The sequence below is a fragment of the Equus caballus genome, chromosome 24, assembly GCF_041296265.1.
Source record: "Equus caballus isolate H_3958 breed thoroughbred chromosome 24, TB-T2T, whole genome shotgun sequence".
In the NCBI taxonomy this organism is placed as follows: domain Eukaryota; kingdom Metazoa; phylum Chordata; class Mammalia; order Perissodactyla; family Equidae; genus Equus; species Equus caballus.
The window spans coordinates 32,461,153-32,482,980 of NC_091707.1; the positions used below are offsets into that span (position 1 = coordinate 32,461,153).

Below are 21,828 nucleotides of genomic sequence, written 5' to 3' on the forward strand. Positions count from 1 at the left end.
TTGTTTTTTCTTTATAGTATGCATCACTGATTCTTAAAATTTGCTTTTCTGTTTTATGTGAAAATCACTGACATCTAACCTGAATCATAGAACTCAGGTGTGGAGGTAACCTGTGAGGTTTGGGCGCGTGCTGCCCTAGTTTTGCTGCTTACCTAGCGTGTGGCCTGGGGAAGTCACTTACCTTTTCTGACCTCTGTTTTAGTAAAGTGAGCAGTTAGATTAAAATCTTTACATTCTAATTCTACCTTAGAAATTTAATAATTCAATGAATAGGAAGTTTGCTTATTTTAAATATAACTGAGTAAGAGTACACTTTTAGTGATGGCATCTTCTGCTTATAAATTTTTCTTTTCATACTTCAAATTTTCTAATTTCCTAATTTTCAAGACTTTATTTCTTTTTGTTACATTCAAGTTTCTATTTTCTTCTTAAAATGAAGAAGGAAAGTTTATCTAACTATTTACTTTGTCCAATGTGGTGTTTCTGCTACCTTGTGAATTTTAATTTTCATATTTAAAAAAAAAAGCTGGCTGTGATCTTTTACTTTTTGAAATCCTCCTATACTTTTAAAACAGATGAGGTGATTTACCTGTATTCATCTTAAAGAAGAAAATTTGACATTGACAGAAATATTCCAAAGGAACTTCTTGGAGAAAATCAAGAACAATTTAAACTGTTTGAAGAATTTATGCTGAGTTACAGAGAAGTTACAAAACAATATAGATTTATTCATGCCTGTATTAAAAGGGAGTGCTCTGAATCCTAGAGTGACCTTTTAAAGAATATAAATAGTTATATAGGAAAGTGACTTGTGGATTTTATATTTTTGCCTGATATTTTAGGAAAAAATGGTAATCCAGTGGCAGAAAATTTCCGAGTAGAAGAAGTAAATTTACCGGATAATATCAATGAAGGACAAGTGCTAGTCAGAACTCTTTATCTTTCTGTGGATCCTTACATGGTAAGAATCAGGACTTTGTGACTTGGTGAAAATTAATTTTTAGTATTTTTCACGTCGCATCTGAATTTTATTATGCAATCCTCATGATTAATAAATATTGGAGTAATTATATCTTGGCACCTGTGAATTACAGATTGCCTTTGTTTTTATTCACAAGTATTTTTAAGGAATGTTACAGAAAGAATGTTTTCATAATAGTAGTATGTGTGGTTAGTCAAGTTCTTTCAGATGTCCCGATCACTTCCCAATGGTAAGTAAAACTTGAAGATACTAAATTAGGATTAGAAATTCTCTCAGATTGGTCTGGTTTACAAGGCAGGCTCTGTATAAGACCTTTATTCTAGATGGTCTCGTTTTGAGAGGAACAGACTCACTTATGCTACTTCTGGATAGATTTATTGCAAAGGTATATACTGCCCAGGACTGCAGCTGAGAAGCCATCAGGCACATGCACTTAGGCTCTCTAAATAGGGATACTTTTACTTCTTCCTTTCCTATATGGATGCGTTTTATTTCATTGTCTTGCCTGACTAGAAGTACGATGTTACATACAAGTGGCAGGAGCGGACATCTTTATCTTGTTCCTGATCTTAGGGGAAAAGCATTTAGTATCTTGTTAGCTGTGGCATTTTTGTAGATGCCGTTTATCAGGTTGAGGAAATTTCTTCCTATTCCTGGTTTTGTTGAGTGTTTTTATTGTAAAAAGGTGTTGGATATTTTTTTATTGTGGTAAAACATATATAATATAAAATATACCATTTTAACCATTTTTAAGTGTACAATTCAGTGGCATTAAGAACATTCATAATGTTGTGCAGCTGTTATCACTTTTCATTTCCAGAAATTTTCATCATCTTAAGCAGAAACTCTGTGCCCATTAAACAATAGAATCACCATTACTCCCTTACCCCCAGAAGGGGTTTTGGATTTTGTCATATGCTTTTTCTGCTTCTATTGAAATGATCATGTGATTTTTGTTTTTTAATCCATTGATATGGTTTATTATATTAATTGATTTTCAAATGTCAAATCAATCTTGCATTCTTAAAATAAATCCCATTTGGTCCTGGTGTGCAATTCCTTTGACGTGTTGCTGGATTTGGTTTGCTAATTTTTTTTTAGTGAGGATGATTGGTCCTGAGCTAACATCTGTGCCAATTTTCCTCCATTTTGTATATGGGATGCTGCCTCAGTATGGCTTGATGAGCAGTGTGTAGGTTTGTGCCCAGGGTCTGAACCAGCGAATCCTGGGCCACCAAAGCAGAGTATGAGAACTTAACCACTATGCCACGAGGCCAGCCCCTGGTTTGCTACTATTCTCTGGAGGACTTACATCCATAAGGTCATAAGACCATGTTCACAGTCTATTGTTTTCTTTTCTTGTGATGTGTTTACCTGGTTTTGGTATGAGGATAATATGGGCCTCGTAGTGTGAATTGAGAAGTGTTCCCTCCTCTTCTGTTTTTGGAAAAGTTTGTGAAGAATTGGTAGAATTCTTTAAAAGATTGGTAGAATTCCCCAATGAAGCCATCTGGCCTGGGCTTTTCTTTTTTGGAAAGTTTTAAAATTACTAGTTCAATATCTTTATTTGTTATAGATCTATTAAGATTTTCTGTTTCTTCTTGAGTCAGCTTCAGTAGTTGTGTCTTTCTGGGAATTTCTCAGTTCATCTAAGTTGTGTAAATTATTGGCATACAGTTGTTCTTAGTATTCTATTATAATCTTTTTTATTTCTGAAAGGTAGGTAGTAATATCCCTTCTTTCATTCCTTTTTATTTTATTTTATTTATTTGTTAATTTTTTTTGAGGAAGATTAACCCTGAGCTAACTACTGCCAATCCTCCTCTTTTTGCTGAGGAAGACTGGCCCTGAGCTAACATCCGTGCCCATCTTCCTCTGCTTTATATGTGGGATGCCTACCACAGCATGGCTTTTGCCAAGAAGTGCCATGTCCACACCTGGGATCCGAACCAGCAAACCCCGGGCCGCCAAGAAGCGGAATGTGCAAACTTAACCACTGCACCACCAGGCCGGCCCTTTTCATGCCTGATTTTAGTAATTTAAGTCTTGTCTGTTTTTTTCTTGGTCATTTTAGCTAAAACTTTGTCAATTTGGTTGATCTTTTCAAAGGACCAACTTTTGGTTTTGTTGATTTTCTGTATTGTTTTTCTATTGTCTATTTCATTAATTTCTGCTCTTCTTTGTACTAGTTTTACAGCTTCCTGTCTTTATTTGTTAAAAAAAAAAAGTTAAAAGAAAATCAGGATTGCTTTTTATTCAGTAAACAGTGTTGGATCAGTTCACTATTTACTTTTGGGAAAAAAATTACATCCTTAGCTCAATCCCTACACCATAATAAATCCCGACAGATAATAAAAACTTAAAGAAAAAATGAAACTGTAAAACATTTTAGAAAAAATATAGGTGAACAATTGAATGATGTTGGGGAATGAAAGACTTTCTGGAAGGACAGCAAACCCAGATAATATGAAAGAACATGATTGATAAATGTGGCTATTCAAAAAAAAACACTGTATTTTGTAAAACACAGTAAAACGGAATGTACAAAATCAAAAGATAAATGGCAAACTTAGAAAAATTTGCAATATAAATAACAAGAAAAAAGATAGTAATGTCTGATATGCAGAAAGCTCCTATACATTAATCTGTAAAAAGTAAAAAATTGGGCAAAGAACACAAATAGGCAATTTATAATCTCTTTCTGGATTACTGTTTCTATACGTATACTTGCCTCCTCCTTCTGGCTTCTAGAGTGCCCTTGTAGAAGATAAAGAGAATCCTGGCTTACCTCTTCTCAGGCTTCACTTATAATGGAGACCCAATTGGCAGTACCACCTTCTGCCAGGACAGTTGTATAGCTTTGGGAAAGCTCCTCTTCCCTCTGATCCACAAGTGCAATTCAGGCTCTGTCTTCCAGTGACACCAGTCACACTTGATTCTGCTTACAATGGAACGCAATTTGATGACTTCATTGACAATTCTTCCCAGAGGTAGCAAGAAATTTTTCTTTATGGGCTAGGGAAATGAGGTGGTGATTGGTCTAAAACATTCTAAATAGACAAATTTTCAAGTTGAAACGGGTAAAATGGTCATTGATTTCCCACAAACCTAAAGATGCTCCCCTTTCAATGGCAGCCAAGGCGAGCTCAGTCAAACTATGGGCGTCATCAGTCTAGACTTTGCTAAGCAGATCATCTGAGGAGAATAATTATCACAAATTCAGGAGAAAAATGACAGTGCACTAATTAGTATTCAGAGTCAGTTCTTGATGTTGACTGCTTTGGATTTCTTAAGACTTTTATACTTTGATGTATAAAGATACAACTCAAGGGCATCCAAGGACTACAGATATCCTAATGAACAAAATGTAAAGAATGTCACTTAAGCCCAGGATAATAAATACAAAGTAAATGAAGAGAACAAAATTGACCAAAATACAGCCAAGGTTCAAGATTAGAGGTGTTTTAAAAACCGAACAGAGCAGACAAAAAGGAATAGCTGAAAACAAGTGAAAAGGATGTGTTCTTCACAGAATTCTTTAAGTTGGAATAAAGTTCCCATTCAGCAGAATTCCCTCGGAGAGTCTTGGAGTGAGAGAAATTCATGACCTAGAGATTTTATTAGTGGAGAAATGATGAAACAACTAGGACTATGACATGGATTGAATTCATGATCTTCACTTCTAAACACCCACAACCTCAAAACAACAAAAAACAAGAAACCTCTTTTTCCTCCAGGGAAATAAATAGTTCCTTCATCCACTCATTTCATGCTACAAAAAGCACCGAGTCTTTCTTGAGAATTTTATCTCTTTGTTTTCTATATTCCGTCAGTCAATCATCAGGTCCTGTGGATCCCACCTCTTATGCACTTCTCGGTTCAGTCCACTTCTTAGTAAGCTCCAAGGACATCTCCCTAGTCTGAATCACCATCCTTTCTCTCCTAATGGGGTATCCTGCATACACTCTTTGTCCCCTTAAACCATCTTCCACACTGCAGCCAGAGTAATCTTTTTGTAATAGCAACTAACCATGTCACCTTGCTTAAAATCGTGTAATGGCCTCTCATGAATCTTGAGATAAAGACTAATATGCTGGCCATGGTCTGAGATGCTACATAGTCTGGCCTCTGTTTGCCTGCCCAGCCTCACCATACCCTACTTTACTTCTTACCCTTGTATGCTGGCCTCACTGGGCTGCTTTCTTTTGTAACACACCAGTGCCCTTTTTTGCTCAAGCCTTGTATTAATCATGTTTTTTATTTTCAGTATTTTATGATGCTTTGGTATCTTAGGGGCCTTGCTAATCTTGGAGAGACTGCCCCTCCCAGGGCTAACTGATTTTTAGAGATAACAAACAACTTGCCTGGACACACCTTTCATATGTAAACCAATCAATCTAAAGACCTTATCTCCTTCATCTAACTTCACTAACTATCACACATCCTTCATCTAACTCTCACACCCCAAGCCAATATTTCCCCTGCTCTAAATCATCCCAGGGCCAGGTACCAGATAGCTAGGGACCACCTATTAGCTAGAGCCCACCAAAATTATTCAAACTATCCAATCCTAAACTTACTCAAGCTTGCCTTCCCCACCTTGCCCATTCCTTCCCCCAGAAACCACAATAAAGACTGTGGGCTGGGGCCAGCCCCGTGGCTGAGTGGTTAAGTTCACGCGCTCTGCTGCAGGGGGCCCAGTGTTTTGTTGGTTCGAATCCTGGTGCAGACGTGGCACTGCTCATCAAACCACGCTGAGGCAGTATCCCATGTGCCACAACTAGAAGGACCCACAACGAAGAATATACAACTATGTACCGGGGGACTTTGGGGAGAAAAAGGAACAAAATAAAATCTTTAAAAAAAAAAAAAAGACTCTGGGCCATGCTCTCCTCTTGCTGCTTTTGCCTCCTGACTAACTCTGGTGCATCCCCATGTGGCCCTGTGTGGTATGGTGTGCCCCTCATCTTGGGAATTGTAAGTAATAAACTCTTCCTTTAAGGCAGTTGTCTCTGTGTCTTTCATCTTACCATACCTGATTAAAACAAAATCCTGGGTACAGATGCAAGCAAGCCTTCATACGTGCTCACCCTCTATCTAAAAGCTTCCTCCCATCCCTTTCCCTTTCTCTGGCTAACCCCTGTTATTCCCTGGAAGCCTGCTTTAAAGAGATTTGCTTTGGAAAATCACCCCGAACCCTCAGACTAGTCCTCTCTGTTTTACTTTCCCAAAACTGTACCTCAACCTTCAGCATTTATCCCTCGTGTAATTAAGAATTATTTGTATAGTTATTAGATGTCTGTCTTCCCTAATAAAAAATAAACATGAAGACAAAGGTCTTATTTATCACTGTGTTTCCAGTGACTAGCATGGTGTTTATTAATTATTAATTAAAGGAAGAAAGGAAGAAAATCACTTTGGGTGCTTTCACTAGACATTGTTCTTAAAGAAAAACAAAACATAAGCAACTTTAGAAGGAAAAAAGGGAATCTAATGAACATTAAGTCATTAAAGTTTTATATTACTCCAAATTCACAGCTAATTTTAATCACCATGTGGATACAGTATTTACATAGTTATATTTAATATGTATATAACATTTAAATTTCATATTTAAGTGACTTTATATGCATATTTTCATATGAAAAACTAGTCCAAATAGCATTATTTTGGTGGTTATATAATATTCTGTTGTGTTGCCGTCATTTACTTACCTATAGGGAATTACTTGTTCCCACTTTTTCTATTAGCCTTGTTTAAAAGTCAGGTCCTTGGTCTGGCCAGTACCCAACAACTGCTACACTTGCTTTCCAAGAATACATGAAAGGGGAACACAAGCAAAGGTGTAGGGTATTCCCATAGAAACTTCTGACTCAGGGCTGGCCTGTGGCTGAGTGGTTAAGTTTGTGCGCTACAATACGGTAGCCCCGGGTTCGCTGGTTCAGATCCTGGGTGAAGACCTATGCACCGCTCATCAAGCCATGGTGTGGTGGCATCCCACATAGAGGAACTAGAATGACCTACAACTAGGATATACAACTATGTACTGGGGCTTTGGGCAGTAAAAAAAGTAAAGAGGAAGATTGACAATAGATGTTAGCTCAGGGCCAATCGCCTCACCAAAAACAAAAGAAACGAAGAAAGAAACTTCTGCCTCAATTCTCAGTTTGGTCTGTTCCCCTGGTGAACTGGACAAGACCATGTGGGGGCCCCTTAGTCAAGCAGCCTTCCATCTTTTCCATCTCCTGGACCACACTGTAGGCCTCTACATCTTGGCCTCCATGAGAGAGACGAGAATGAGCCACAGAGAGGAAGAGAGCCTTGTCTACGTCTCAGAAAATTCTTCAGCCCTGATCCCCTGAAAGGGTGTGGTGCCATTGTGACTTTTTGTCTTTGCAGAATAAAGAGAACATCTCCTGAGATTAGGGGGTATGATATAGTACTTGGGCTGAAGTTGTGATGAACAACTGTACAAAAATCATTTCATTTCTTTTTGGGTTATTTCCATTGGAGAAGTAGAGTTGCTAGGCCAAAAGAAATGAGTGGTAGTATGGTCTATATGTTGCTAGTTTGTTTTCTATTAAAAATAGACCATTTTATAATATTATCAGCAACATGTAAGTGTAGCTAATTTGCCACAATCCATTAAAACCATTGACACACTATTTTGTATTTTTGCTAGTGTAATGTGTTAATATTACTTAAATTTCTTTACGTGATTGTTTAAAAATCTTAACAGCTTTATTGAAATATAATTCACATATAATACAATTCATACATTTAAAGTGTACAATTCAGTGGTTTTCAGTCTATTCACAAAGTTGTGGAACTACTACCGTGATCTAATTTTAGAACATACTTAAATTCCTTTTTAACTGCATTTCTTTACTCTTTAGAGAGAGGATACATTTTTTTTCAGGATAAAAAAATAACTGAAGGAAAGAGAGAGATTAAGATAAATTTTATTTATTTGACTAACACTTTACTTAACATTACTTATTATATACCTTTCTTTTAGTCACTGGGTAAATTAGTAAACTGGTTCAGTATTATCAGACAGAATTATCCTAATCAATGTTTTCTTTTTTTAGCGTTGTAGAATGAATGAAGACACTGGCACTGATTATATAACACCTTGGCAACTGTCTCAGGTGGTTGATGGTGGAGGTATTGGGATTATAGAAGAAAGCAAGCACAAAAATTTTACTAAAGGCGATTTTGTGATTTATTTCTATTGGCCCTGGCAAACCAAGGTGATTCTGGATGGAAATAGCCTTGAAAAGGTGATGTATAATATAAAGTATCTGATTTCTTTTCCCCTTGTAATTCTTATTTTGTGCATTTGGTGTTCAGTTCTGTTTGTTATTAGGGGAAAAATAAAAGCATACATTTTCTTTTAGATAGCTGCCAAAATATGGAAAGCCTTTGTTCCTTTTCCAGTGTTGTCTGTAACTATTTGTGACATTCTTAGATTACCAATGAATGGTGTTGCCTTCCATATTTAATTTATTTCTCAAATTTTATGTGTATAAAATAAAACTTGAGCTATAAGCATCAAAAAGTATTTTATACTAAGAATCAGAAAGCTGCTATGGCTGTATACTTTCAAGTTTCTTGAGAATTGCCACTTGCTTAAGAAATTCGTTTGGTTTGTGCTTGAAATTCCATCTTGTGTCAGAAATCCTGAGTTCAGTTTCTACTGTTAGGTTTAGCCACATAAAATTACTGATATTTGTCTGTTTTGACCCACAAAAACTGGCAGCTTCGTGTAATTCAACCTAAAATGTTGTAAAGACAGTTACTTTATGTCTCTGAACCTCACTTTCCTCATGTGCAAAATAAAAATAGTAGCTATTTCACAAGTAAAAGTGAATATTAAATTCTATGATTAAAGTGATTAAGGCTTTGTAAAAAGCTTTATAAAATTTTAGTATTTTTTATTATTACAAATTCTTATAATCAGTTAAAGGTGGCTTATAATATTATCAGCAACATGTAAGTGTACCTAATTTGCCACAATCCATTGAACCCACTGGCACACTATTTTGTATTATTTTTACCAGCATAATATGTGTAATGACATGTGAAAGATGTTATGCAATCATTTGTCAATTTACTGGTACTAATACACTGAACTAGAAATTTCTTAGCAGGAATTGAAAAGGAAATATTCAGCAGTTTCCAGTTTTCCCTGTCATTGTGTTGTAGTGGAAAACTGAGCAGTTGAAGAGAGCTTAAAAATGCTTTGGGAATAGGTATTAGATTTTATTTTTTTCCTTTTTCTCCCCTAAGCCCCCCAGTACATAGCTGTATACTCTTCGTTGTGGGTCCTTCTAGTTGTGGCATGTGGGACGTTGCCTCAGCGTGGCTCGATGAGCAGTGCCATGTCTGCGCCCAGGATTCGAACCAACGAAACACTGGGCCGCCTGCAGCGGAGTGCGGAGTGCGCGAACTTAACCACTTGGCCACGGGGCCAGCACCGGGAATAGGTATTAGAAATGAGGAAGAAGAATTCAGAAGGAATGGAGAAATGATGTTTGCTGAACACAAAACTCATCTCACAATGTTTTTTGGCTTTACTGATAAAAAAACTATTACTTAAATGAAATATTTCTGTGTACTATAGTTCTTTCTGTGTATTGTAGACTTTAATATCTCCATTACCTTTAACCACAAACCAGATTTAACTAATAGCCATTTAAAACTGCTGAATAGAGGCCAGCCTGGTGGTGCAGCAGTTAAGTTTGCACATTCTGCTTCAGCGGCCAGGGTTCTCCTGATCGGATCCTGGGTCCAGACCTACGTACTGCTTGTCAAGCCATGCTGTGGCAGGTGTCTCACATATAAAGGAGAGGAAGATAGGCACGATGTTAGCTCAGGGCCAGTCTTCCTCAGCAAAAAGAGGAGGATTGGCAGCAGATGTTAGCTCAGGGCTAATCTTCCAAAAAAAAACCAAACCCTGTCTAATACAGGGGGCTGGCCCAGTGGTGTAGTGGTTAAGTTCACATGTTCTGCTTGGGTAGCTTGGGGTTCACAGATTTGGATCCCAGGTGCAGACCTAGGACCACTTATCAAGCCATGCTGTGGCAGCATTGCGCATAAAGTAGAGGAAGATGGGCACAGATGTTAGTTCAGCTACAGTCTTCTTCAAGCAAAAAGAGGAGGATTGGCAACAGATGTTAGCTCAGGGCCAATCTTCTTCACACACACAAAAGAAACAACAACAAAGAAACTGCTGAATACAAACTGCCATTTTATTTCTTTGTGGCAGTTTACTACAAATCAAACTAAGGTGATGAATCTTGAGTCTTTTGGTGATTTATTAAATTTTTACCAAAATTATTCCTTAAAAAATTATTATAAAACCTTTATGGTGGGGAGTCTTTCTATATCATTTTTTTCAATTCTCCCTAATTTTACAGATAAGAAAACAGACACAGGGGCCGGCCTGAGTGGTTAAGCTCGCACGCTCCACTTCAGTGCCCAGGGTTTCGCCAGTTCAGATCCTGGGCTCGGACGTGGCACTGCTCACAAGGCCATGTTGAGGCGGCATCCCACATGCCACAACTAGAAGGACCCACAACTAAAATATATAACTATATACTGGGAGGATTTGGGGAGAAAAAGCAGGAAAAAAAAAAGATTGGCAACAGTTGTTAGCTCAGTTGCCAATCTAAAAAAAAAAGAGAAAACAGACAGAAATGTAAGAGAAGTATAATTAATTATTTATAGGGCCTAGTAAACAGATAAACATAAAATCAAGAAATTGTATCACACCTTCCTTACATTTTTATGGTACATGTTAAGCATCAGTAATGGGAACTGTTAGAGTTTGAGCTGATTTTTATATAGATAAATGTTTACTTTGGGTTTGCTCAGAGATTTTAAAACCTTCCAACTTTGCCTTGTGATTCTTGTTAAGTTTCTTCTCTTTTGATATACTTGAGGCATTGACAACAAAGAATATTAGTGTCTTTTATGGGGGAATTCTTTTTAAAGTTTTTTTTTTTTTTTTTTTACTATAAAGAGAAGTAATATTCATTTGTTTTTTACTTTGTACAAGTAAATTATAGAATTTTAACAAGATTGAAGAATGGTTTACTGTTCTAGAAACTGTACTGGGTTGTTTATTAGTCTGCTTGAACCGCCATTACAAAATACTATAGACTGAGTGGCTTAAACAACAAAAATTTTTCTCACAGTTCTAGAGGCTAGAAGTCTGAGATCAAAGTGCTGGAAAATTTGGTTTCTGGTGAAGCCTCTCTTCCTGGCTTGCAGTTGGCTGCCTTCTCACTGTGTCCCTCACATGGCATTCAGCCTTTCGTCTGTGCACATGCAGAGGAAGAAATTTCTCGTGTCTCTTCCTCCTCTTAGAAAGAATAGCGTCCTATCAGATTAGGGCCTCACCCTTATGACCTCATTTAACCTTAATTATCTCCTTAAAGGCCCTGTCTCCAAATATAGTCACATTAAGGGTTAGGTTTTCAACATATGAATTTTGGGGAGGGACACAATTTAGTCCATAACAGGTTGTCCTTACCCTGTTGACAAACAGGATTTCCTAGTATTATTTTTAGAAGGTTTATGTTTTATTTTAGGTAGATCCTCAACTTGTGGATGGACACCTTTCATACTTTCTTGGAGCTATAGGTATGCCTGGTTTGACTTCCTTGATTGGGATACAGGAAAAAGGTCATATAACTGCTGGATCTAATCAGACAATGGTTGTTAGTGGGGCTGCTGGTGCTTGTGGATCCTTGGCTGGGCAGGTAAACTTTCTCAGAATTATTTGGTTTTCTAAAAAAGTAGTCATAATTGAATCTCTGGATACATGTATATGATTTAAAAGATAAAATTGAACAAATTTATAATATAATTATTTTACACATTTCTGGTAGAAATGATGTTATTACTTGCTTACACTGTCTTCATAACAATATGAAAAATGTTGTAGATTTTTGTATCTTGCTCACTATTAGCCAAAAATAGCCCTGGTGGCCTAGTGGTTAAAGTTGGGTGCTCTTATGGCTTCGGTGGCCAGGGTTTGGTTCCCGAGTGCAGAACCACACCACTTGTCTGTCAGTAGCCATGCTGTGGCAGTGGCTCACGTAGAAGAACTAGAGGGACTTACAACTAGAATATACAACTATGTACTGGGGCTTTGGGGAGGAAGAAAGAAGAATATTGGCAACAGATGTTAGCTCAGGGCAAATCTTTCCCAGCAAAAACAGGCATGGTAAATGCTGGAGCATTGCTCCAATCAATACAAAAAAGAAAATCATAGCGTACTTGTCTGGAATTCCATGAATTAAAAAACAAACTCATGTATTTTTTTTTTCCCTGAGGAATATTCACCCTGAGCTAACATCTGCTGTCAATCTTCCTCTTTTTTTTTTTTTTTTTTTTTTTGTATGCGAGCTGCTACCACAGCATGGCTGCTGACAAATGAGTGGGTCAACACCTGGGAACTGAGCCCAGGCTGCCGAAGTGGAGTGCACTGAACTTAACTACTAGGCCCCTGGGCTGGCCCCATAAACTCATATTTTAAAAAATATTTTCAAATAAGAAAACACTTAGGTTCTAGAAATATGGTAAATGTTACCATAGAATTTTATGAAGTGCATTGTTTTATGAATAATAGCCTTTATAGTGTGAAACCACTGAAACAAAACATTTTATCTTATTAGTGATTTTAGTTCCTTACAGGCCTGAAAAATATTGAATTGCAAGATAGTGATGTCTTGGCTCTGACTATCCCTTTTATAAAATCAGCTTTAAATTGAGAGATTTTAACATTCAAACTAAGTCTAGTTTTATTTAATCTTAATTTTTAAAAAAATAACTGTTCTCAGTTCTTTTGGTTTCAAATTACTTTTAGCTAAAAGCCCTATAATCTATCCTAAATTGTGATGAACATTCTCTTATTCTTGTAATATCCTGTATGCGTTTTTTCCATTTAAATGTAACAATAGAAAGTTGTCTAATTTTCAAAAATTTCTCCCCTAGATTGGCCATATAATGGGCTGTTCCAGAGTAGTGGGAATTTGTGGAACACATGAGAAGTGCCTCTTTTTGACCTCAGAACTGGGCTTTGATGCTGCAATTAATTATAAAAAGGAGAATGTGGCAGAACAACTCCGTGAATTATGCCCAGCTGGAGTGGATGTTTACTTTGACAATGTTGGCGGTGACATCAGTGATACAGTGATAAGTCAGGTTGTTTGCTGATTTGTTTATCAATTTGAATACTACATTTTATCTGATATCATATCTTTTTACCTGATACTGAGAGAGAAAAAAGCTGTATAAAACTGTAGGGTTTATTGTGAAAAATGATGTCATGATCAGTATGGTAATTCAGTGATACAAAAGAGCTTGCTGATATCTACTTCCATTTGCCTGCAGATTCGCACTATGGGCATCAATTTCAGTTCTTTGCCAGCAGAATTATATTTTTCACCTGCAATTAATTTTTGTGAAAAATTACAGTTTGCATGGTTGAAATGGTGAAGTTCTGACCCCTAACTCACCATTAACCAACTCACAGCTGTGGCCCTGACTTTGGGTAGGGAGTGGATGTTCACAGATTGCAGGTATTGAAATATTTCTATCGACAATGTTATAAAATATCAGCATTACCTATTAACACTGCATTGATCTTTACGATATGTAAAATTATTTGCAGTTGAGGTTAAATTATTTAAATCCAAAGAAATACTCTACTACTACTAATAAAAGTAGCAGGAACATCACTGACAACTAATTTCATTCTTTTGCTTATTACCAAACTCTCATTTATCTTTATGTTCCTTTGGAGTAGACTTATTTTCTAGTTAAATAAAACTCTTAAATACATATAATGGGTATATCTTCTAAACAAAATCAATTAATTGGCAATAAAGATTAAATACAGTAGTCAAGGAGGCTTTCATTGAGGCAGCCATAAAATCAGTAAACAAAGGAACAGCATGTATCTTAGGCTATAATCATCAGTTTTCTCTGAACAGATGAACCAGAGCAGCCACATCATCCTGTGTGGTCAAATTTCTCAGTACAACAAAGATGTGCCTTATCCTCCTCCACTACCCCCTGCCGTAGAAGCAATCCGGAAAGAAAGAAACATCACAAGGTGTGTTCCACCCTTTCCCCTTATTACCAGATTCATTTAAAGATCATAGATGTATATGAAATGTATTGTTCTTCATATATAATTTTTGCATATTAAATAAAAATTGAAAATATACATTTTAAGCCAGTTCAATATTTAGGTTTTGGTTAACAGCTCCCTGGCAGAAAACTTTAAAAAAATACATCTGTTCCATCAATCTTTTGCAAGTCTTTTACAAGTGACAGAAACTCAATTCACATTAGCATAAGTGCAAAGGAAATTTATTGGCTCACGTATCTGAGGTGTCCAGTATTAATACTGGCTTAGATTTGGCTGGATAAGGGGTTTGCATAGTGGTGTCCTGACTCAGTTTTTCTCCTCCTCTGGGCTGTGCTTTCTTCTGGGTTGGCTCTGCTCCCTGGCACGTTCTCCTCTTGCAGCAGCAAGAGGATGACTGGTATCTCTAGTCTTATATTTTACCAAGTTAGCAATCCAAGCAAAAAGAGAAGAGCTCTCTCCTTGTGGTTTTATCGAGTCCCACAGCTGATACTTATTGGCTCAGACTGGCCTGGCTTTGGTCGTGTGAAGGTGGGGAAAAGATGTTACCTACAAAGTAAAATCACAGTGCTCTTGTCAAATGGAGTTGTAGATGCTGAACAGACAAAACAGAAGTCCATTACACTTGCACCTGTAACTACACCTAAAACTATATCTGACCAGACTGTGTGATTAAGCCTGTTGTTTGAAAGATTAACAGATATTAGAGTTCTGGAATGATTTGATTTTGGACTCTTTCACTCCCTCCCTAGTCTCTGACCATTATCCTTTTCTTCTCCACTACAGAGAAAGATTTCTGGTGTTAAATTATAAGGACAAATTTGAGTCTGGCATTCTACAGCTGAGTCAGTGGTTTAAAGAAGGAAAACTAAAGGTAGAACTTGCTTCTACTCTTTATCAATATCATTCTTCCTGCTATTGGATATACTTTTGTATTATTTGAATTTGTTATAGCAAACATATTAATTTCATAATAAAAATTCCTACAAAAGAAAAGTATACTGAATATTATAAATTAACTTTACCTCTCAGGTGAGTATAACCTCCTAATTGAGAAACTGTCATTTCCTTTATCTAGAATTTTATTAACTTTTACTTTTCTTAGATTATATTACAAAATCAATAGGATTTTTTTTCCAAATTGTAATATTCATTAATTTAACAAATATTTATGGAATGTGACTATGTGTTAGAAGCTGTGCTTTCTCAAAAATCATATAAGCGCATCTTAGTACCCCTATCTCTCCACCACCATACACCTTTCCTGCCCTCCCTGGACATTCTGTTATCTCTCTTGGTTGTTGGTTGAAAATCAGGAGTTACTAATCTTGGGTCTAGAGATCCTGACCTGGGATGTTCTTGAAACCTGGAAATGATAGCAGTTGTATCTGTATGTGCCTATGTACTTCGTTTTTTGAAAAGAGGGTGTATAGCTTGTGATGTTACCAATTGAAGATTAGAAAAATCAATTGATAGGAAACTTTTCTGGGTTACCTACATGAAATGAAGAATGTCTATTTTTCGACAGAAAGTGCTAAATAGTATTGCTGCCTTTTGCAAAAGTGGAAACTGTTAAATAGAAACACTGAAGGAATTTTTATTATGAAATTAATATGTTTGCTATAATAAATTCAGATAATACAAAAGAATACTAAATCTAGCTATTTTGATTTACAGATCAAAGAGACTATGATAAATGGATTGGAAAACATGGGAGGTAAGATGAATGTAGATTTATTTATTATATACACGTGCTCAGCACATGTACTCCCTTTTTTCTTTGAATTCTACTTCTCTGGTGTTTTTTTCTTTTTGAATCATTTCTTTCCTGTAAAATGGTCCTACAGGTTTCCTTAAATGTCTTAATCAAACTCCATGAAAGTTCAACTTAGTGGTGTTTAAGAGTTATTGTTTTCGCATTTCAAATCATAAAATAAAAGTGTTTCTCTGGTTTCATAAACAACTTTTGAAAAAAATGTAAGAATCATGAAAGTCATTTAGCCTCTATTTACCTTTTTCAAATTGAACAGTTCTAAGGCATCATAAGATTATATTAAGCAAATTTTCAATATTTAGGTGGGTTTTTTTTTTGCCTAACATACACATTTTGGCATACCTTTTTGTTTGTTTCAAATGAAAAGGATTAAATCAAACTGATTTTTTTCCTTTCTCAGAAAAAAAATTTAATATATTTACTAAACTGAAATATAAATTTCACTCATTTTTTGGCATAACAGATGTATATTTCACTTAGTAAAACTTTATGATTAGATTTATAATATTTTAGCTATTTAAAAATTGTTTTTGCTTACAGTTTATCGTCGCTCTTATTTGCCTATAGTCTTCAGACTCTGTAAACAGTGAATGTTGATGTGGACATCAGTTAAACATTTATAGTTTGGGTGAAAATTTAAGATGTTAATTGGATTAGTTTGTCCTGTAGCTTTGCCATTGTTTTCTTTTCATGACAGTTTCCTTTTATGCTCCATATTAAGATCGTTGAAGAAATTACTCAAATTAATTGTATGTGTCTGACTTACGGATAAACATGTATGATAATGACATTTATGTTTTCAGATAATCAAGGTTTTTTTTCTGTCTTTCCAGCTGCATTCCAGTCCATGATGACAGGAGGTAACACTGGGAAGCAGATAGTTTGCATTTCAGAAGAAACCTCTTTGTAATCTCTATAAACGTCTTCATCAAGGAAATACATAGATTTCTTTCCATTTTGCACAAAGATTTTCAAGATACGTTAAAAAAAACCTTAGAATACAGATAGTTTTTGATTTAAATGTGACCATAGGTGATATTTTCTTAGTTGCATAATTCTTTCCTGTATTTTCAATATCATATCCGTACTCTACATCCAGCATATGAGTATTTACAACAATAGATTGAAGTCAACATGATCTATTTTTCTTTCTTTTACTAAAACTAATATTACATATGATATTTTTATCAGATATTCTGAAACTGCTGGAGATTTGATATAACTCTTAATGGATCATACAAAATAGCTTTTTAAAATTAATAACTTTGATTTAAAATGGAATGCTTGAGAAGGCACTTAGTAACTATTTGCTGAACTAGAAGTGCTTTACATAATTCCTGAACTGAAACTTGGCATAAGAATAGAATTGGGATGGCCTTTGCATATTGTAGATGGAAAAGGGACTTAATGGCAGGGTGTGTGTGTAGGAGTTTGGGGTAATTCAGAGCTTGTGGAACAGTTTTTGGGATAGGAGAGCAGAGGCTTTGTGTTGGGAGTAGTATGAGAAGAGAAGTAACTGAGGTCTGTTAGGTTGACGGAAAGACTAGATTTATACAGAAGATGATCTATTTGTGTTTTGCCAAATAATTTACTGTATAGCCTAAAAACTCAAATATATATTGATAAAAGCATATGTTTATTTTATATTAGCAGGCACATACTGTCAAATAATTGTAAAGATTTCAAGGGCAAATAGATAAACATCACTTGGAGTTTTAGGTGATTAAAAAGATTTAGACAACAAATATAGCTTCAGAAAATGACTGGCCTGACTGGGCAGATTAACAAATGGTTGTAAACATGAATGTTCAAGGTCTACTAATGTACCTCTGAATAAGAGACTTTGTTTTATTAATTGTAATCAACCCTTTAGAACAGTAAAATTGATATTATTCTGAGTGTTGTGCTGGTTTATGGTCATCTGTTTACACACTGTGTCGATGAAAATAATCCATAACCAATCTATAAATGAAAATTTGGATGAGTTTATTCTGAGCCAAAATGTGAGGACCATGGCCTAGGGCCTGCCTTCCCCAAGAAAGGAAGGGCACCAAAGAAGTGGGGTGTACAGAGTTGTTATGTACCCTCGAAGAGGATGTTTCACACGTGATTGAAATGTCCATTTTACAATAGTCATGAGACTGCTCTGTCAGCACAGCGATTGATGGACACAGCAAGTAGCAAGTCTGTTGTCTTGGTGGACACAGCCGGGTGGCAGGTCTGTTGTCTCGAGCTGGGTGGTCACAGGTGAGCACATCAATCAGTTCCTAGTGTAGGGAGAAATGCCTATCCTTAAGGAAACGCCAATGTGTGTGTGTCGGGGGGAGTTGCACCTTTATCTTAAGGGCATTTGTTCTTCCCATAGGAAATGTTTAAAGCGGATATACAATGCCAGCTCAATGGCCATGTCAGGCCCTTATGGAAAAACAAAGTCAGGCCGAATTAGGTTTACACCAAATGGCTTCCTCATATACTCCAACATATCCTATTGCTTGCCATGTCTATTTGTCACTGCACTATAGTTCTGTGTGCAACATTTGTAGAGAGTAGATCCAAATTGTGTTAGTAATCAGTTCCTCCAGTTGACTTCAGTGGGCTTCTTTATTTTCTTGTTTTATATACTTTTCCTGGATCATTTCATCTCGAGAGTGTTTCATCTCTGTGTGTTAACTCCTAAATCTACATCTGTATTTCTGACCTTTTACTTGAGCTTGGGATCTTAACCCCCAAGTAAATAGCCCTTTGGCACTGGGGTAGATAAACAAGGCTTATCTAAAGAGGAATGATCTTCCTCTGAAACCTGTTTCTCCTTTGTTTTTAAAACCACCATCCTTTATTTGTGTACCCAAACTACTACTCTCTCACCCATTCTTTTCCCAGTCATCAGGCCTTGTCTTTAACCTTGAAAGTGCCTAAGAGAACTTTAATTCCCACTGCCACTATCTTAGCGTCCCTCTTCCTTCCACAAGCAGCAAATATTCAAAAACTTAAAAAGTCAGTCAATCTCATAAAGCTCTAACAAGTGTTAGCATCCAGCCTGGAACTCGCATTCTAGCCCCCAGTCAGGACATCTGAGAGCTTTTTACATCCTAATATACAAAACCCAGACTCTAGGGAATTCATATTCCAAAAAAAAAGTTCTACACGAGTCTTGAGTCTCACCCGGCCTGGTATACAATACAGACATAGATTCTGCAGGTTCCCTTCTCGAGCAGTTAAGCTGCGAAGGGTCCTCTTCACTGAGAACTTTGATAAATGTTTATTTAAGTGGTAATCTTTTCTCTCTCGCTTGCCTGCACTGTGACTAGTCGTGATCTCAGCTGGCAGGAAAAACTACCCCATCTGCTGCCGCTGACGTCACGGCTAGAATGAACTGATCCCGTTTTTCGGGCTTCGCAGACCACAGAGCCCCGAGACCCAGAGAGAATGAGTGGGAGGCGGGGGACTGCGGCTCCTTCCGTCCCGGGGCGAGCCCAGCGCCGCGAGCCGGGCCCCGCCCCGCCAGCAGCCCCTCGGGAGAAACCCGGCACCGGCGGCCACCGCCCGGCCTGTAGGCGAGCGAGTGGGTGTGTGCGGGGGGCGGGGGGGCGGCCAAACTTCCTGTCCCGCGCTCGGGCTGCTTCCGGCGGGAGCCGGAAGGCGCTGTGTGTGGACGGAATTCGGGACCGACTGACGGACGGAGGGACGCCTGCCCGGGACGGGAAGGTGAGCTCCCGGGTGGGCCAGACCACACCCTCTGGGCTAGTGGTCCCCGAGAGGGAGGGAGCCGGAACCTGCTCCTCGGGGACTCGGAGCGAATTCGCCCCCGGAGAGGACCGGGAAACCGCCCCCTTTGGGCACCCCTCCCGGATCTGGCGGGCCCGGGAGCGGCCGGTCTGAAGCCCCACGGCTTCGGCCCTTCCCCGCGCAGGGTTTGGGGGTCCACGGATCGTCTCCTTCGCTTAGTTTTGGGGGCAGAGGCATGGGAATCAGACCGTCTTGAGAAAGCCAGAGTCTGCAAGTCCCTGGGGCGGGGGCTCCCCGACTGACTGCACCCGCAGCCAGGGCCTGCCCGCGGACCTCGGGGCCTTCCTTCCACTGAGGCCGTTGTAGTGGGCGAAAGAGCATGCCAGGAGGACTGTGCCCTGGGCTCTTTCAGCCCAGAGCTCCCGGCTTCTTTCATACGTCCACTCGGTTTCTGGTCTAGAAGAAGGAAGGCTGCCGGCTCGGAGGAGGGCCTGGGCCGCCGGTTTCTCCTTCGCCTGTCATTCCAGGGCGGGGGTGTGGGCCGGGAGCGTTTACAGCCTCTGCGTTTCGCAGGTTGAATTTATCCTCTGAAGTTTCTTAAGAGAAAAGAATCCAATTAGTTTATTAAAGTTTATCCCACTGGCTCGTGAGGCTCGTGAATGCATTTAGGTACCATTTGGAAGTTAAATATTATTAACGTGGAACTTAAGAATTTGTACTTCTTCCTCACTTTGGCGCAAGGGTCAACGTAGCATATTTGCAAGGCGAATGAAAGAAACATTTTGAAATGAAGTCAAGGGCATTTTGTTGTTAGGGAGTGAGAAATTCTACTTTGTTTTATCTTAGTGTGGGACAGAGTAAGGTTAACTAAACTGGCAGAAGATTTAGGTTCCAGTTTTTTAGGTTTTGCATCTAAGTAGATGTCTGATTTTTGGCAAGTTACTTAATCTCTAGCTTTTCGCTTTTTTCTCTCTGTAAATTAAGGGGTTTACTTACATATTCAGCAACTATTTCCTGAATGCTTAGTTTGTGGACAGTATCGTGCTAGGTTAATGGGAGAAGGATGAATAAATTGAGCGAACCTTAACTAGTGAGAGAAATATGCATGTAGACAACTACCACCCCTGGCAGGATGAAATAATTGCTATAGAGAGGTCAATCAGTGTGTTGTGAGAACACCAAGGGAAGGACAGATTTGTTCTGACTGGAGGGAAAGGATCAGCCTGTCTTCATGGAGGATGGCATTTGAGTTGGGATTTTAAAGGCTGGAAACAATTTCAGAAGATCGGGACTGGATTGAGGGTGTTTATTACTGGTTGAAGAAGTTGAACTATTTCAAGCAAAAACCTTGAGCACTGAAACAGACTGGTGTGTTCATTTAATAGCTAGTGCAGTGTGGGCTAGACTAAAGGGTTCGTTGAGGAATATAGTGGATGCTGCAACTGGAACAGTATTTGCGGACATATTGTCGAGTATTTCAAATGCCATGCCTAGGGATTTGATTGTTATTCTGAGGCACTGAACTTTCCAAACGGGGAGCGGCATAAGCATTTCTGTGTTTTAGAAAGGTAACTCGAGTGGCTGCGTAAAGATGCATCGGAAATGGGAATTTTAAGGTCAGGGTGACCAGTTAGAAGCCTGTTTTAAAAGTGTAGTTGAAAATAATGAGACCCCTAAACAGGGCATTACAGTGGGAATAAATTTTGGGGAATTGGAACCACTGGGATTATTTAACTATGGAGGATGAGAGAAATTGTTAAAGACCTAGAATTTGCAGCTGAGTGGGAGGAGGATTGGGCAGTAATTGAAATGGATAATACGGGAAGAAGGACAGGTTTGGCGGAGGAGAGGATAATCTGGATTTTGGACATTGTTAGGTCTGAGATGGATATCCATGTGGAGATACTCAGCAAGCAAGTTTGGAGTTCATAAGAGAGGTCAGGTATAGAGACAGAAACGTGGGTATCATTTGCAGTGTCATTCATTCATTATACAAATATTTATTCAGTGCTTACTAAGCGCTTAAAAGGAAGCTTGTATGGAAGACCTTTAAGCTCATGGTAAAGACAACCTTAGAGCTTCACAGTATCAGAAATGACTCTTGGAGACCTAAATTCCTTATGAGTTACATACAGTTCTTTGCCAGGCACTGTGCTAGGTGCTGGGAGATACAGTAGTGAA

At 38.0% G+C, this 21,828-nt stretch overlaps 2 protein-coding genes across 20 annotated transcripts in view; both read left to right on the forward strand.

The window, feature by feature from the left end:
* PTGR2 (prostaglandin reductase 2) overlaps positions 1–17,819 on the forward strand; it is a 23,102-nt gene extending 5,283 nt beyond the window's left edge. For all 10 annotated transcript variants that reach the window (XM_005605309.4, XM_005605310.4, XM_070250151.1 and 7 more), the window contains exons 3-10: positions 843–961; positions 8,074–8,265; positions 11,581–11,751; positions 12,989–13,198; positions 13,990–14,111; positions 14,934–15,021; positions 15,825–15,864; positions 16,755–17,819. In XM_005605309.4, coding sequence (XP_005605366.1) covers positions 843–961; positions 8,074–8,265; positions 11,581–11,751; positions 12,989–13,198; positions 13,990–14,111; positions 14,934–15,021; positions 15,825–15,864; positions 16,755–16,831 — 1,019 coding nt within the window. In that variant the 3' untranslated portion in view covers positions 16,832–17,819. The remainder of the gene's footprint in view (positions 1–842; positions 962–8,073; positions 8,266–11,580; positions 11,752–12,988; positions 13,199–13,989; positions 14,112–14,933; positions 15,022–15,824; positions 15,865–16,754) is intronic.
* Positions 17,820–19,265: 1,446 nt separating this feature from the next.
* The window catches only part of ZNF410 (zinc finger protein 410), a 43,590-nt gene continuing 41,027 nt past the window's right edge, over positions 19,266–21,828 (forward strand). For 3 of the 10 annotated variants that reach the window (XR_011432224.1, XM_070250143.1, XM_070250147.1), the window contains exon 1: positions 19,417–19,626. The gene's annotated coding sequence lies outside the window, so the exon portion shown is untranslated. Of the gene's footprint in view, positions 19,627–21,828 lie in introns of all 10 variants that reach the window. The other 7 variants (XM_070250144.1, XM_070250146.1, XM_014735704.3 and 4 more) reach the window with 6 other exon arrangements.